Source organism: Leuciscus leuciscus (assembly GCF_965113295.1).
Source record: "Leuciscus leuciscus genome assembly, chromosome: 14".
NCBI lineage: Eukaryota > Metazoa > Chordata > Actinopteri > Cypriniformes > Leuciscidae > Leuciscus > Leuciscus leuciscus.
Genome location: NC_138738.1, coordinates 18427066 through 18439491, shown reverse-complemented (window position 1 = coordinate 18439491; position 12426 = coordinate 18427066). Strand labels below are relative to the sequence as shown.

Sequence of the window (12426 nt, the reverse complement as noted above, 5' to 3'; positions counted from 1 at the left end):
GAAATGTAGCGTATTAGAACAGAGGACCTGCGAGAGACTTCCCTCCGTCTCCATATGCTCTACTTCTATTGGATAGTCGTGTCGCGTTTAACGGAATTCATTTGCATAAAGATGGGCATCGGCCAGCTTTTTGACGCGCAGCATTTTTCCAAATGAAGCGCCGCCTTCCCGGAATGCTTTGCGGGCGCGTCAAAGTCGCTTGACGTTACCCATAGGAATATAGTGGAGCGCGGCGCGACAGAAGTGTCGCACGGACAAGTGGATCAGCGCCGTAAGGCGGGGCTACAGATTAGGTGTCCGTCCCTAAAGAACCCGCATATGTCTATGCGCGTATCTAACAGTATCGTTAGTTCCGTATTACATTAAATAATGTGCACGTGAGTTTTATTTATTTTTATATCGTGTATTCTCTGTGTAAATCCATGCACCGAACGTACGTTCAGTACGAATACATGTACCGTTCCACCCCTAATAGGTATCGTATCGGATGTTTTTTTTTCTTCCCTCCGATATCCGATCTAGCGTTTTGTGCCAGTATCGGCACGATACCGATGCCGTGGATCGGATCGGGACATCCCTAACTGTGATAATTGTAAACTCTATAATTTGTGATAAAGTGTATAGTCTGTTGACTATAACATAACTGATGATTATTTATCAGCATATTTAAGTGTTAAGTGTATCTTTTATTTAAGATACAGGGCCTATTTTAACGATCTGAAACGCAAGTGTCAAGCGCAAAGCGCAAGTAACTTTGTGGGCGGGTCTTGGCGCTGTTGCTATTTTCCCAGCGGGATAAATGCCTCTTGCGCCCAGCGCAAATCTAAAAGGGGTTGGTCTGAAGTAGCTTCATTATTCATAGGTGTGGTTTGGGCGTAACGTGAAATAAACCAATCAGAGCGACATCTCACATTCCCTTTAAGAGCAGGCGCGCTTGTTCTAAAGCGGATTCCTATTATAACGGCGGATTTGCCAGGCGCACGCAAGGAGCGGTTCACAGCCGAAGAGGCCGACATTCTCGTCAGGGACATTGGGGATGGAGAAACCCACCCAAATTAACTTCAGTTAAACAGGCGTATGATAATTTGGGTAAATGTGTAAGCTAGATGTATGCTTTTATAATAAATTGTCTGTCTATCTATCTATCTATCGTAATAATGTATGATTTGCAAAAATGAAAACAGCTGCTTCTGTGTAGATGAGAGAATCAAAGTGCGCGTTGTGCACACGCTACATTGATTATGGCCAAGCATGCGCCCTTAAAATATCATATGAATAACATGCGCAACGCGCCACTGACTTTAAACTATTTTTTCCTGGTTAGTGGCGCAATTGTTTTCTAAACCTGCAAAATAGCATGAAGGAACGTTTGCGCCGGAACACGCCTCCTCTTTGCGCTGAACCGCCCCCGGGAGCGCAAGTGTATTTCCTAACTTACCGACGTACTTCTGTGGAGGGAAAAGTCTGCTTTGCGCGGGTGCAAAATAGGAATGATACATGCGTCGGTGTACAAAGTCAATTGCGCTGGGTGCAAGATAGAGCCCACAGGGTATAAGGATAGTTAGTACACTACTTAGGTAATTGTTTTGAGTGTTATGTGGTCCGGTTGTTCTGTTGAACTGGTCCTTCACCTGACAAAAGTGACCTTATATGCTCTAAAGGCATTTGAGGATTTCTCTGTACATCCTGAGAGTCCAAGGCATTCCCACTCCACTGGGGAAAGAGGATTTCCAAACGGTTTCCTCCACTCAGGCTCTGAGGGTGACCTGCACTCATCCCTTGGCTGTATTTCCCACTCTCACTTTCTCTCTTCTCTTTTTCTGTGCTTGTCTCTCTCACACACTGGTTTGGCTCAGAGGGGCCTGTGATCCAGTGTCACTCTTGTTTCAGCCCATCTGAAGTGATTACCTCTGCCTGGGATTCCTCCCACCCCCACAGGTCCCCTGGGGAGCTGCGGCAGGCAGACGGCTCCACTTTATTTCCTCCGCCTGCTCTGTGCTGTTCCTTAGCAGAACCCTGCTGCAGGTACAGCTCAGCGGGATGGAGGGGGAATTATCTAGAGATCAGCGTCAGTGAAGTAGCTCACATTAGTTTTAGTGACAGTTCAACATGGAGCACACAACATAGGGCTAAGTGGTAATTATTTATCAACATGACATTCATTTATTGTGCTGCTGTTTCATAGACAGGTGTGACAATTCATGGAAACCTTGTGTTGGATCATTTCACAGTGCCTTTAATTAAAGTAATGGTCTGTATAGCTACCTACAGAATCAACCATAAAGCACTTTTGTCTTCACACACTTTTTTAAATGATAAAAAGCTAGAATAATAATCTTAAAACAAGATACACTACCGTTCAAATGTTTGGGGTTGGTAAGATTTTTTTTTTCATGTTAAAAATGCACAGCAAAACTCATGTATTTGATTAAAAATAGTAGTATTGTGTAAAAATATTACACTTTAAAATAACGGTTTTCTATTTTAATATGTTCTGCATCATTACTCCAGTCTTCAGTGTCACATGATCCTTCAGAAATCATTCTAATATGCTGCTTTGGTGCTCAAGAAATATTTCTTATTATTATCAGTTGCAAACAGTTGCGTTGCTTAATATTTTTGCACAGTGCTACATTATTTTCAGGATTTTTTTAATGAATAGAAAGAACTTTTATTTGATAACAATTTTTTGTAACATGTCAGTCAATTTTGATCAAGTTAATGCATTCATGAGAAACAAAAATACTGAAAAAATCATACTGACCGCAAACGTTTGAATGGTAGTGTACATATACTTGAAACGCAAAATAGCTTAATATCAAGGTCAAGGCTTGACTAGGTATAACTTGTTTTAGAGAATATACTTTTTTTCCCCATGTTTACAGTAGTAAGAATATTTCAAAATGTATTCTCTTAATCTCACAGTTTTGCATCTTAATAAGTACATTTATCGTATTTAATAATGTTTAGATTTTTTTTTTTACTAGAAAACAAGATAAAATTACAGATTTTTTGCAATGCATCGATCGAACTGAACAGATATCCCCGTGTTAATCCACACACGAGGAGAATTATCTACGATTAAAACTTTGTTGAGAAGAGGTGCTCATATTCAGCTCAGCTTTGATATCTAATCTGAAGAGCGGAAAAGTTCAGTCTGTTTTGTTGATGCCGCCGACAGCTTCAGCAGTGAAAATGGGAGCGTGTCTGATATTTCTCCTCCTTGCTGCTTCGCCTTTTGTCTGTGACAAGCTTGAACTCTGGCTCTCATTGCAGTCAGAGAGTGTATCATTTCTAAAAACAGGCTTAAATGAAGCACAAAAGAAAGAGAAAAGAAAAATGAGGAACTACAGAACTAAAGTTAAGTAAATTAATTCATAATATCTCACATTCTCTTTTTTTGAGATCGTATCTGTCCTCAGATGTGTAAAAAGGAAAACACCACAAGATATGGCTCTAAAGCGCATTATTTCCTGATACTGCTAATTAAACTGCTAGCGTCATTAATTGGTTTGAAGATATCTTTGCATTGAGTTGGAGACATCTTAAGCTCAATTAAAGATAGCTTCAACTCAATTACAGATATCCAAATGCCGTGTCACACAATATGCAATCAGGATCTTTTTTGGGTGCAATGGCAGATGCCCTATAACACAAAGATTGTGCTCTTTCCACTTCCAAAGTTTCGTTTTATCATAAAAAGATTGTGTGTGTGTCAATGTGCCAATGTGTTGTTTAATCTTATTCTCATTCCAGTGGGGATATTATATGTGGCTATTAGGGGAAGATTGGTCTGAAGAGAGATGCGATGGATTTTATTAGTGTTTAAATTGAATATGAGATATCCCTGCTCTTTACGCATCTGACATCGTCTGAGTGATAAGTTTCATCTGTTTTAGCATGTTGTGATGGGCGAGTTGACAGATGGTGGGTGGTATTTGCGCAAGCGGTGATGCATTGATCTCCATTCTCTTTGCAAAGAGAAAAAAAATCAGCTCAGTCTCTATTAAGTGACTGACCTTATTAAGCGCCTTAGATTTCTACAATTGTAGGGCAACCGATCACTTTGCCCTTTTTAAAAAGGAAAAAAAAATCCAAACACTTTAAAGGGGTAAATTCCCTGGAGATGGTATCAACCTAACTTTAGAAATGCTCCTCATATTCTGTTTCTTTTGACATTGAGTCTTTTAATTCTTTTTATCCGTAAGACGTGCAATTACTCAGTAGAGTAGATTATGTTATCATTGGTTGTACCACAAAGAAGAGTCTGCTTGAAAGAGGCGACAGACACACTGTTTATTCGAGATTATCTCTGAACCTGAAAGCTGAAGTGTTAGTCTGCTTTAGAGTTGAAACATCTGATCTGATTTAAAAAATAAAATAAAAAATTGACACATAAACCTTGTGGTTTGGAGGAGAGCAAAGGGTGAATAACCCATATCTTCACTTGAAATAGCCATTCTTAATTAAAATGTTTTTTTTTTTCTTAATTTTTTTTTGAAAGTGGCAAATGATGCTGTTTACACTATATGTATATTATCCATTTAACCTTTACTTCTACAGTTTTTTTTTAGTTTTTTATCTCTCACCATGTTGTTATTTTTATTTTGTTTAGCTTATATAATTTGCCATCAGCATCCATACAATAATTCCACTGCTGTATTTTGCAGGTCGGTGTGCATGCTGTGGGGAGAATGTGGTCGGTGAAGGGACGGGTTGTACCGCCATGGACCAGGTCTTCCACGTGCACTGCTTCATCTGCATGACCTGTGGTTCCAAGCTCAGAGGGAAGCCCTTTTATGCCGTGGAAAAGAAGGCTTACTGCGAACCCTGCTATATCGTGAGTGTGACCTGCTGAACACTCTTTATGCACACACTGGGTCTCGTACACTAATAGTGCCAAGTATTACGTTTTTTTAAGTCACGCAAAATATCTATTAGGTGCACGACTGGTGCATACGTACGTAATTTTTACTGTAATTTCTTTCTAATGTTGATGAATGTTTGTGTGAGTTTTATTTGGCTTTTTTGCTGTATTAGGTAGGATGGTGCAGATTTGACAGACAAGTTGTTGTTTTTTTCATCTGAAACATTACTCGGGCAGGACTCGAACCTGGGGTTCTTGTAGCACAACTGCTCCATATACATGTATGTGCAAAAAACTACTTAGCCACAGCTCTGAAATAAATATTATACTGTATGTATGTATATGTATGCACTACCATTCAAAAGTTTGGCGTTGGTAAGATTTATTTAAAAACAAAAAATGTACATCTCTTCTGCTCACCAAGGCTGCATCTATTTGATCAAAAATACAGTAAAAACTGTAATATTAAGAAATATTAACTGTTTTCTATTTTTATATATTTAAACAAATTTATTCAAATGTTTTATATATATTCACCAGCCAATACTTCAGTCTTCAGTGTAATTTTATCCTTCAATAATCATTCTGATATGCTGATTTGGTGTTCAAGTAACATTTCTTATTATTATCAGTATTGAAAACAGTTGTGCTGCTTAATATTTTTGTTGAAACAATGATAGTTATTTATACTTTTAGGATACTTTAATGAATAGAAAGTGCAAAAGAACCGCATGTATTTGAATTTTATTTTATTTTACTGACCCCAAACGTTTAAAAAAGGTTGTGCGCATGAACGTAAAAAAGTAAATAATAATATATAAATACACTGACACATTGCAACCTCAGCTGTTGATCATACTGTCTATTTACTCGTCGCTCTGCACATTTCTACACACATATCTAAGAGGAAATACTTCAGCGGCAGTAGTTTGCATGCTCTTTGAAGCTCTAGCTTCCTTGTCTTCATATGAAGCTAGCTTCAGCTCTCATTAGCTCCATGTTCTGAGGACTTGTCTAAGATCTGCCAGGAGCATCTGGCTCTGTGTAAAACCTGGATTTAGGTTCTTTCAGAAATGTTACCCAAACCGTTGCTCTTTTCATAATCATTCACCTATTCCTGTCACACTGCTCATTCTTCCCTGATGAGCTGCTTCACACTTGTTAGCTCGGTAGTCAAATCCATAAGAGGCAGAAAGATTAGACAAACAATCGCCTCGCATGCAAAGGACCAAGCGTCACGTTCAACTTCATCTCATACATCTGATAAGCATTTACACGGGCAAATCACACTTGAGATGTAACACGAGTATTAAAATCACATTAAACTGCCAGATAGGATTACTTTCCTTTGTAGATTGGAAAGCAAATCAGGGCCTCCTTTTTCTCCCTCCACCGTCCACCTTCCTCTTTTTTTTTCTTTTTTTTTTTGCTGAAATATCTGTTGAAAATTCTCTTGTTTCTTCAGGCGAACAGTAAGAGAAACAGAAATCAGTGACAGTTACAGTAATGCATGAAAATTAGCATTTCTCATTGAACTAGAGGTTAGGAGTTTCTTATAAAAAGCTCACAAACTTTCTGGGCATGTTTTCCCACATCTGAGAGTTGTGCAACATCTGTGCTGGTAGACATTGAAAGTTTTGAGAACCATATTTTGCTTGTCATTATTACAAAACACTTTTTTTTTTTTTATGCAAGTTTTGCAATGCAGATTTTTGAACTATGTGTGGGGAAACGAAAAGGGATCACAAAATACATAAAAGTACATAAAAGTAGTAGAGTATTATTAAATTCTTTTAGTTAGCAGTTCTGAGTTGAGGTCTGTAATGGATGGACTAAGTTGGCCATTAGCATTCCCATTCTAATTTTGTACACAGCTAATTTTACACTGGCCACCGATGGAGAAAGATGCATTTTAGAACAGGTGGTGTAGTTGTAGCCAGATTTTGACTCATTCGTTGGGTCCAGAAAGATCCACAAACACATTTTAAATAAATACCATCACAAAGTGCTAAAGACTGTGATGTCACAAACTCTTTCACACCTTTATGACAGCCACATATTTGGAAGACCTGTCAATCAAATTAGTTCACACTCAGCCACCAATAACCTGGTCTGACCTTTCTCAACCATGGCTCTTTATATGTAAGAGAGCAGGCTCTGTAAAACAAATGATAAATTGTTATAAAAGGATTCTTTATTTGATTGTGGTGTTTATATAGATAAGATGGACCATATACTGACTCACTTCTAACTTGACAAAAGCAAAAGTGCAGAAAAGTCCATTTCTGTTTGATCAATCTTTACTGTAAGTATAACATTTTGAAACCCTGAGTCGGTAAGCACTAAAAATAAGTATTAGTCAAACTCACAAAGAAACCGGGCCATTCCTCAAACTGCCTTTTATTTCATCATTGTTTCCCGTTTGTACTCGTGTTATTTCCATTTCCACTGGCACGTGTAGCCTATTTACAATTCTGTTATGGCCGCAGTGTTTCCCTGTTTCCCTTTTAAGAAACCACTGTATTACTGAGCCAGCGCTTTCTTAAGTGTTCTTCTCTTTTACACAGACAATGCAAATTTAAAAAAAAGCCAGAATATTGCTAATATTGGTCAGATTTGTTTACCAAATTAAATGGTCTAAATCCAACTATATTCAAATGGATTTTTTTTTTTTTTAAGTGTTTTAAACACTTGCATTATATTCACTACATTTCAGTAAAAAAAAATACAATTTATTAATTTTTTTTTATAAATTGGAGATATGCTTCAATGGCATGGCGGGCCAAATTAAAGGTCATCACACGGGCCCTGGTTTAGGCATCTCTGGTCTAAACAGATGCTTGACCATTTTTCTGATGACTGATGAGTACTGAATACACTTCACGACAAATGCAGTAGCCAAAGTGTCATGCATATTGATTTATTAGACGGCTCTCTGAAATACTTGATTCAGATTGGCCATTTGCGGCATTCAGCTGTCAAATACTTCTTAATAATGACTGTTGACCAGGGCAACATGGTATGACTGACCGCACAATTTTTATTATTAACCTAATATTTCATATTCCATGTCCATGAATTCATTTAATTGGAAGTAGCCATGTAATCAATGGGTTACTGTACAGCAGTTGATCATTCCCTCAAAATAAACCCTTACTGGTTGATCGGGACCCCAACACAAAGCTTCAGCCTGACTGTACGTTATGCCTTACAAATATTAAATATGCCAATCCATAAATCTAACATGTAACGTTTTATCTCACACCGGCTTTATGTCAGGCATTTCAAGGAAAAAAAAAACAGATGTTATGTTTTTTCATATTTTGGCTGGTGACATTTATTTTGACTATATGACAGCCTATGTTGCATCATAGATAGTTGATACTTTAGGAAATGCCAAATTCTCCACATTTTAACCACTAGTGCTAACACTGAGGTTTCACTGACTTTCTTGGTTGCCCACTGCTCAAGAATGGATCAGAGAAATTTCCAGGACTGTCACCAAAGCCAAAACCACCTTTACCACTCTGACAGCTTTTCAGTAAACCCTTACTAAATCATCTACACTTACCACTGCAACTGGGGCACAGTGCCAGCTTGGAGTTCAATACAGGGCACAGTTTCACAGCATCATCTCTGAATATTCAGGGGAGCACAGGCAAATTGGAAATAATAAATCTTTAATAATACATTTCAACACCATAGCAGCTGCTGTTTTTTAGTTCCAGATATTAAAGGGATAGTTCATCAAAAAATGCAAACCTCTTTCAAATCTGCATTTTTTCCCCCTGTGGAACACAGAAGGAGATATTTTGAAGAATGTTGAGGTCCAAATGCAACTTTTATTAAATTGACATTTTTCTAAATCTTTTTTCTCCCACAGAAAAAAGAAATGTAATTGTATTATACCATAAGGGTGTGTCGATGACAGAATTGTCTTTTTTTTTTTGGGTGAACTGTCTCTTTAAGGTCACTGGATGACTGATGCCTGACTGTGTTCTCTCCCTGTACTTCAAGCCACAAAGCAATGTACCGAGAGAGACACTGAGTTCGTTCATATATTTGATTCACTTGCTCTGTTCAGCTGAACTTCAAAATAATAGGAAATGGGCAGCAAAGCAATAGTTAACCTTTGTTCCAAAGAACAGCATCAGACTATTATGTCTGTCTGTGTACTTCTTCAACAGATGAATCAGTTGAAGTATCGGTGACTCAGGCCATCTCTTGAATCACCCCACTACACTGATCAGCTCTCAGAATGATTGTACTTGCTTCCTCTGGAAGTTTTCCAACTTGGATCCATGCGCTAAAGAGAGCCGGGATAATTTAAGAACTTTATTTATGCATTTCATCAGCATAAATGTTCTTCTGGCACAAGATCAAAAGGATGGAAGAAATCTGAATTTCTTAATGAAAGTAATTTCTTCTTCTTTTCTCCTCATCCTCAGGGTCATACGCCTCTGTGCGATTAGAGAATGAGCATGAGACTTTGGTCTCTATAGAGACATGGCAGTCCCCCAGTGAGCTGGGGGAAAACTTCAAATGAGGCCAGCGAGTCAGTCTAGGAATCTTTTAAGATAGGAAGAATGCACATTGTACATTATTTATCAGTTTATTTATCTGCAGAGACAGGATCATAGCATTCATATTTTCATTGTTCTTATATAAACATCTCATTTACTGCTCTGTTTGCCACTAGGGAGCAGGATGGGGGAAAAGACACCTGTTATGTATCTAATGTCATTTACTTTCTCCCAAAGAAAAGAGCCTAAATTTATTGAAATCTTCTTTTCATCCTTTTTTGAAACTAGTCACGTCTTGCTAAACATCTGCATTTTCTTCTATAAATACCTTTGATGTATGACTGTCAGTGTGTGTTTAAAGTGCTTTAAATACAATTTTCATTTGAACGTGTTGGATCCCGAGTTAAAATTATAATTGATCATAATGCTCATTGCTTCATTACAGGATTTCAGCTCTTCATCGTAGCCTTTAAAATTTAGATTCATCTTGACTTCAAAAGTCATCTTGACATCAAAAGATATCTGAACAGCATTCAGCAAACTAAATTTAATCCTTAATTTAAGAGGAGCAAATGTCACCACTTATTCTGTATGAAATCTATTGCATTTCATTTATAATTATAAAATTATAAATATGTGCACTTATTATGTCAAGTTCCCTTTATGGTTGACTTTTGGTATCTGTCTTTGGACAGCTACAATTTGTACAGTTATTAATCAAGCATTAGTTTTATATATATATATATATATATATATATAGAGAGAGAGAGAGAGAGATGGCAGATATATATTTCAGACCCCAAACTTTTGAATGGTAGTATAACTATTTGCATATAGGAAGCAAATATGTAAATTTCAAGCTTAAGTGGTGAACAGTATTTTTCAGTTCTGTTTAGTTTGGGAATAAAGGCTATCACACAGTGACATCCAGTAATCTTTCTCTATAGCATCAATCAGGAAATACGAAGCCATTTGTTAAAATCTCTAGTTTTGCATATTCTTTGGAACAGCACTGATAGCGTTAGCATGTTTCCACCTCTAGGCAATAGACAACACAGAACTTTTGAACAGTGCAACTAGATATCATTCATTCCTTTCAGTAATAGACAGGAAGGCTGCCTGCTGGAGATTCTCTGTTATCTGTCATCTGCTTCCTGCTCTCCTGTCGTCTTATCACTCATGTGCTCTCAGCATCACAACTGACCCACAAAGCACAGTGGCAATAATCAGCCTTTGTGCTCTGGCTTTCCCTGACTACACCCATCACTGACTTATCATTGCTGGTTTGAATGTGGTGCAATACAGATACATTTATTCACAGCTCAATTAATCCCCTTTTTGCATGAAGTGGTCTCTAATCCTGTTAATGTAACATCAGTGGCTTGTCTGTTGTTTTCACTTCTTACCCTGATGTGTTGTAAAGCAGCAGCTGTGGCATACATCTGGTACCCGCTCTCGGACCTTTTTCGTTTTCAAACACCTAATGTAATCAAGGCTGCACATGCTCACTGAGTCTCTTACACATACTGTACAATCTCTGTGTTATCTTGCACAGTGGGAACTGATTTTATGCACAGTCAAAAGCACACTATTCACAGTTAGATCCCTAATGTTTGCCCTGTATTTACAGTAATGTTTTTAGTCAATTAATGCAACAAAAAAAATCAAAGTTTAAAGACACTTTCACAATTGTTCTGCATTGAAATGCAGAGCCACCGAATAATTTTCTTCTTCCTTTAGTCCTTTGTTAATTTGGTCTGTGGGGTTTTGACAGGGATTTTGAGTAGAAAGTTCAGCGCTTGAGGCTTCTCTGTGGAGCTGTGTGATTAGTAGTGTTAGAGACAAATGTTCCTGAAAACTGCTATGGCGTAAAACACCAGAAGGAAAAAGGCACTACTTTGGAGAGAACAGAAGTGTTTCTCTGACGAATGGGAGAGTTGGTTTCTTGGTGTGGGCTGAGTGTTGTGTTTGTATGCAAATAGACATAAAATAGACCTCTCTCAGTGTAAAGCTAGTTAACTTGTGCAGCACCAGCAGAATGAAGGTGGTAAATAGAATTTAATTCAAAAGAGATGTTTGTGTACGTGGGTTAACGATTTAAGAATTTCATTTACTTTAAAGTTCTTAAGAATGTAAACTTTGTATTTGTGGTGGTTTCATATAGTTTTGAAAAACTAAGAAGTTTCAGTTTAATGGCAATAAAAGCGCCAACTTTTGTAAATATCAAGTAAAAATATAGCATTTCCTTACACCTTAAAGGCATGCCAGTGTACACATCTTAATCATTTTCAATAATAATGTGAAAGTGTATGTGAAATATACACTAATTATAAACAGTAATAATGTAATAAGATTTTTAAATGTTTTTTAAAGAAGCCTCAAGGCTGCATTTATTTGATGAAAAACAGTCAAAAGTGTAATATATTAAATGATTGTAATATTACAACTGTGACGGCAAAGCAAATTTTTCAGCAGCCATTACTCCAGTCTTCAGTGTCACATGATCCTTCAGAAATAATTATAATATGCTGATTTGGAGATTAAAAAACATTTCTTATTAGTATACATTTTGAAAACAGTTGTGCTGCTTAATATTTTTGTAGAAACTGTGATAATCAATTTTTCCAGGATTATTTGATGAATTGAAAGTTCAAAAGAATATAGTATTTATTTGAAATAGAAATCTTTTGCACTGTTTTTATTTGATTACTTGTATTAAATTCTGAATATAATTTATTTTGAGGGAAACACACCACATGGAAACTTGAACTAGCGGGTGTCATCTCATTGACCCATATTTTATGTTTAGCTTGGCAGCAGTTATTCATCAGTGGATACAGTTGAGTGTACATTTGTTGGATACATTTTGTGAGTCGTTTCAGGTGCCTTGGATTGCAGTGATGTAAAACATGCCACATTGCAAAAGTCTGCTGCTGCATACTCTAACGGGCCCACGGATACCCAATTTGCATAATTCCTTTAGTGATTCGGGTGCTAAAGCAAGGCCTAGCTAGCGTGCAAATATACACCTCTATC

At 37.3% G+C, this 12426-nt stretch overlaps 1 protein-coding gene across 3 annotated transcripts in view; it reads left to right on the top strand.

Moving 5' to 3' along the window:
* lpp (LIM domain containing preferred translocation partner in lipoma) overlaps positions 1 to 12426 on the top strand; it is a 192281-nt gene that overhangs the window by 165305 nt on the left and 14550 nt on the right. For all 3 annotated transcript variants that reach the window (XM_082190220.1, XM_082190218.1, XM_082190219.1), the window contains one exon: positions 4671 to 4840. In XM_082190220.1, coding sequence (XP_082046346.1) covers positions 4671 to 4840 — 170 coding nt within the window. The remainder of the gene's footprint in view (positions 1 to 4670; positions 4841 to 12426) is intronic.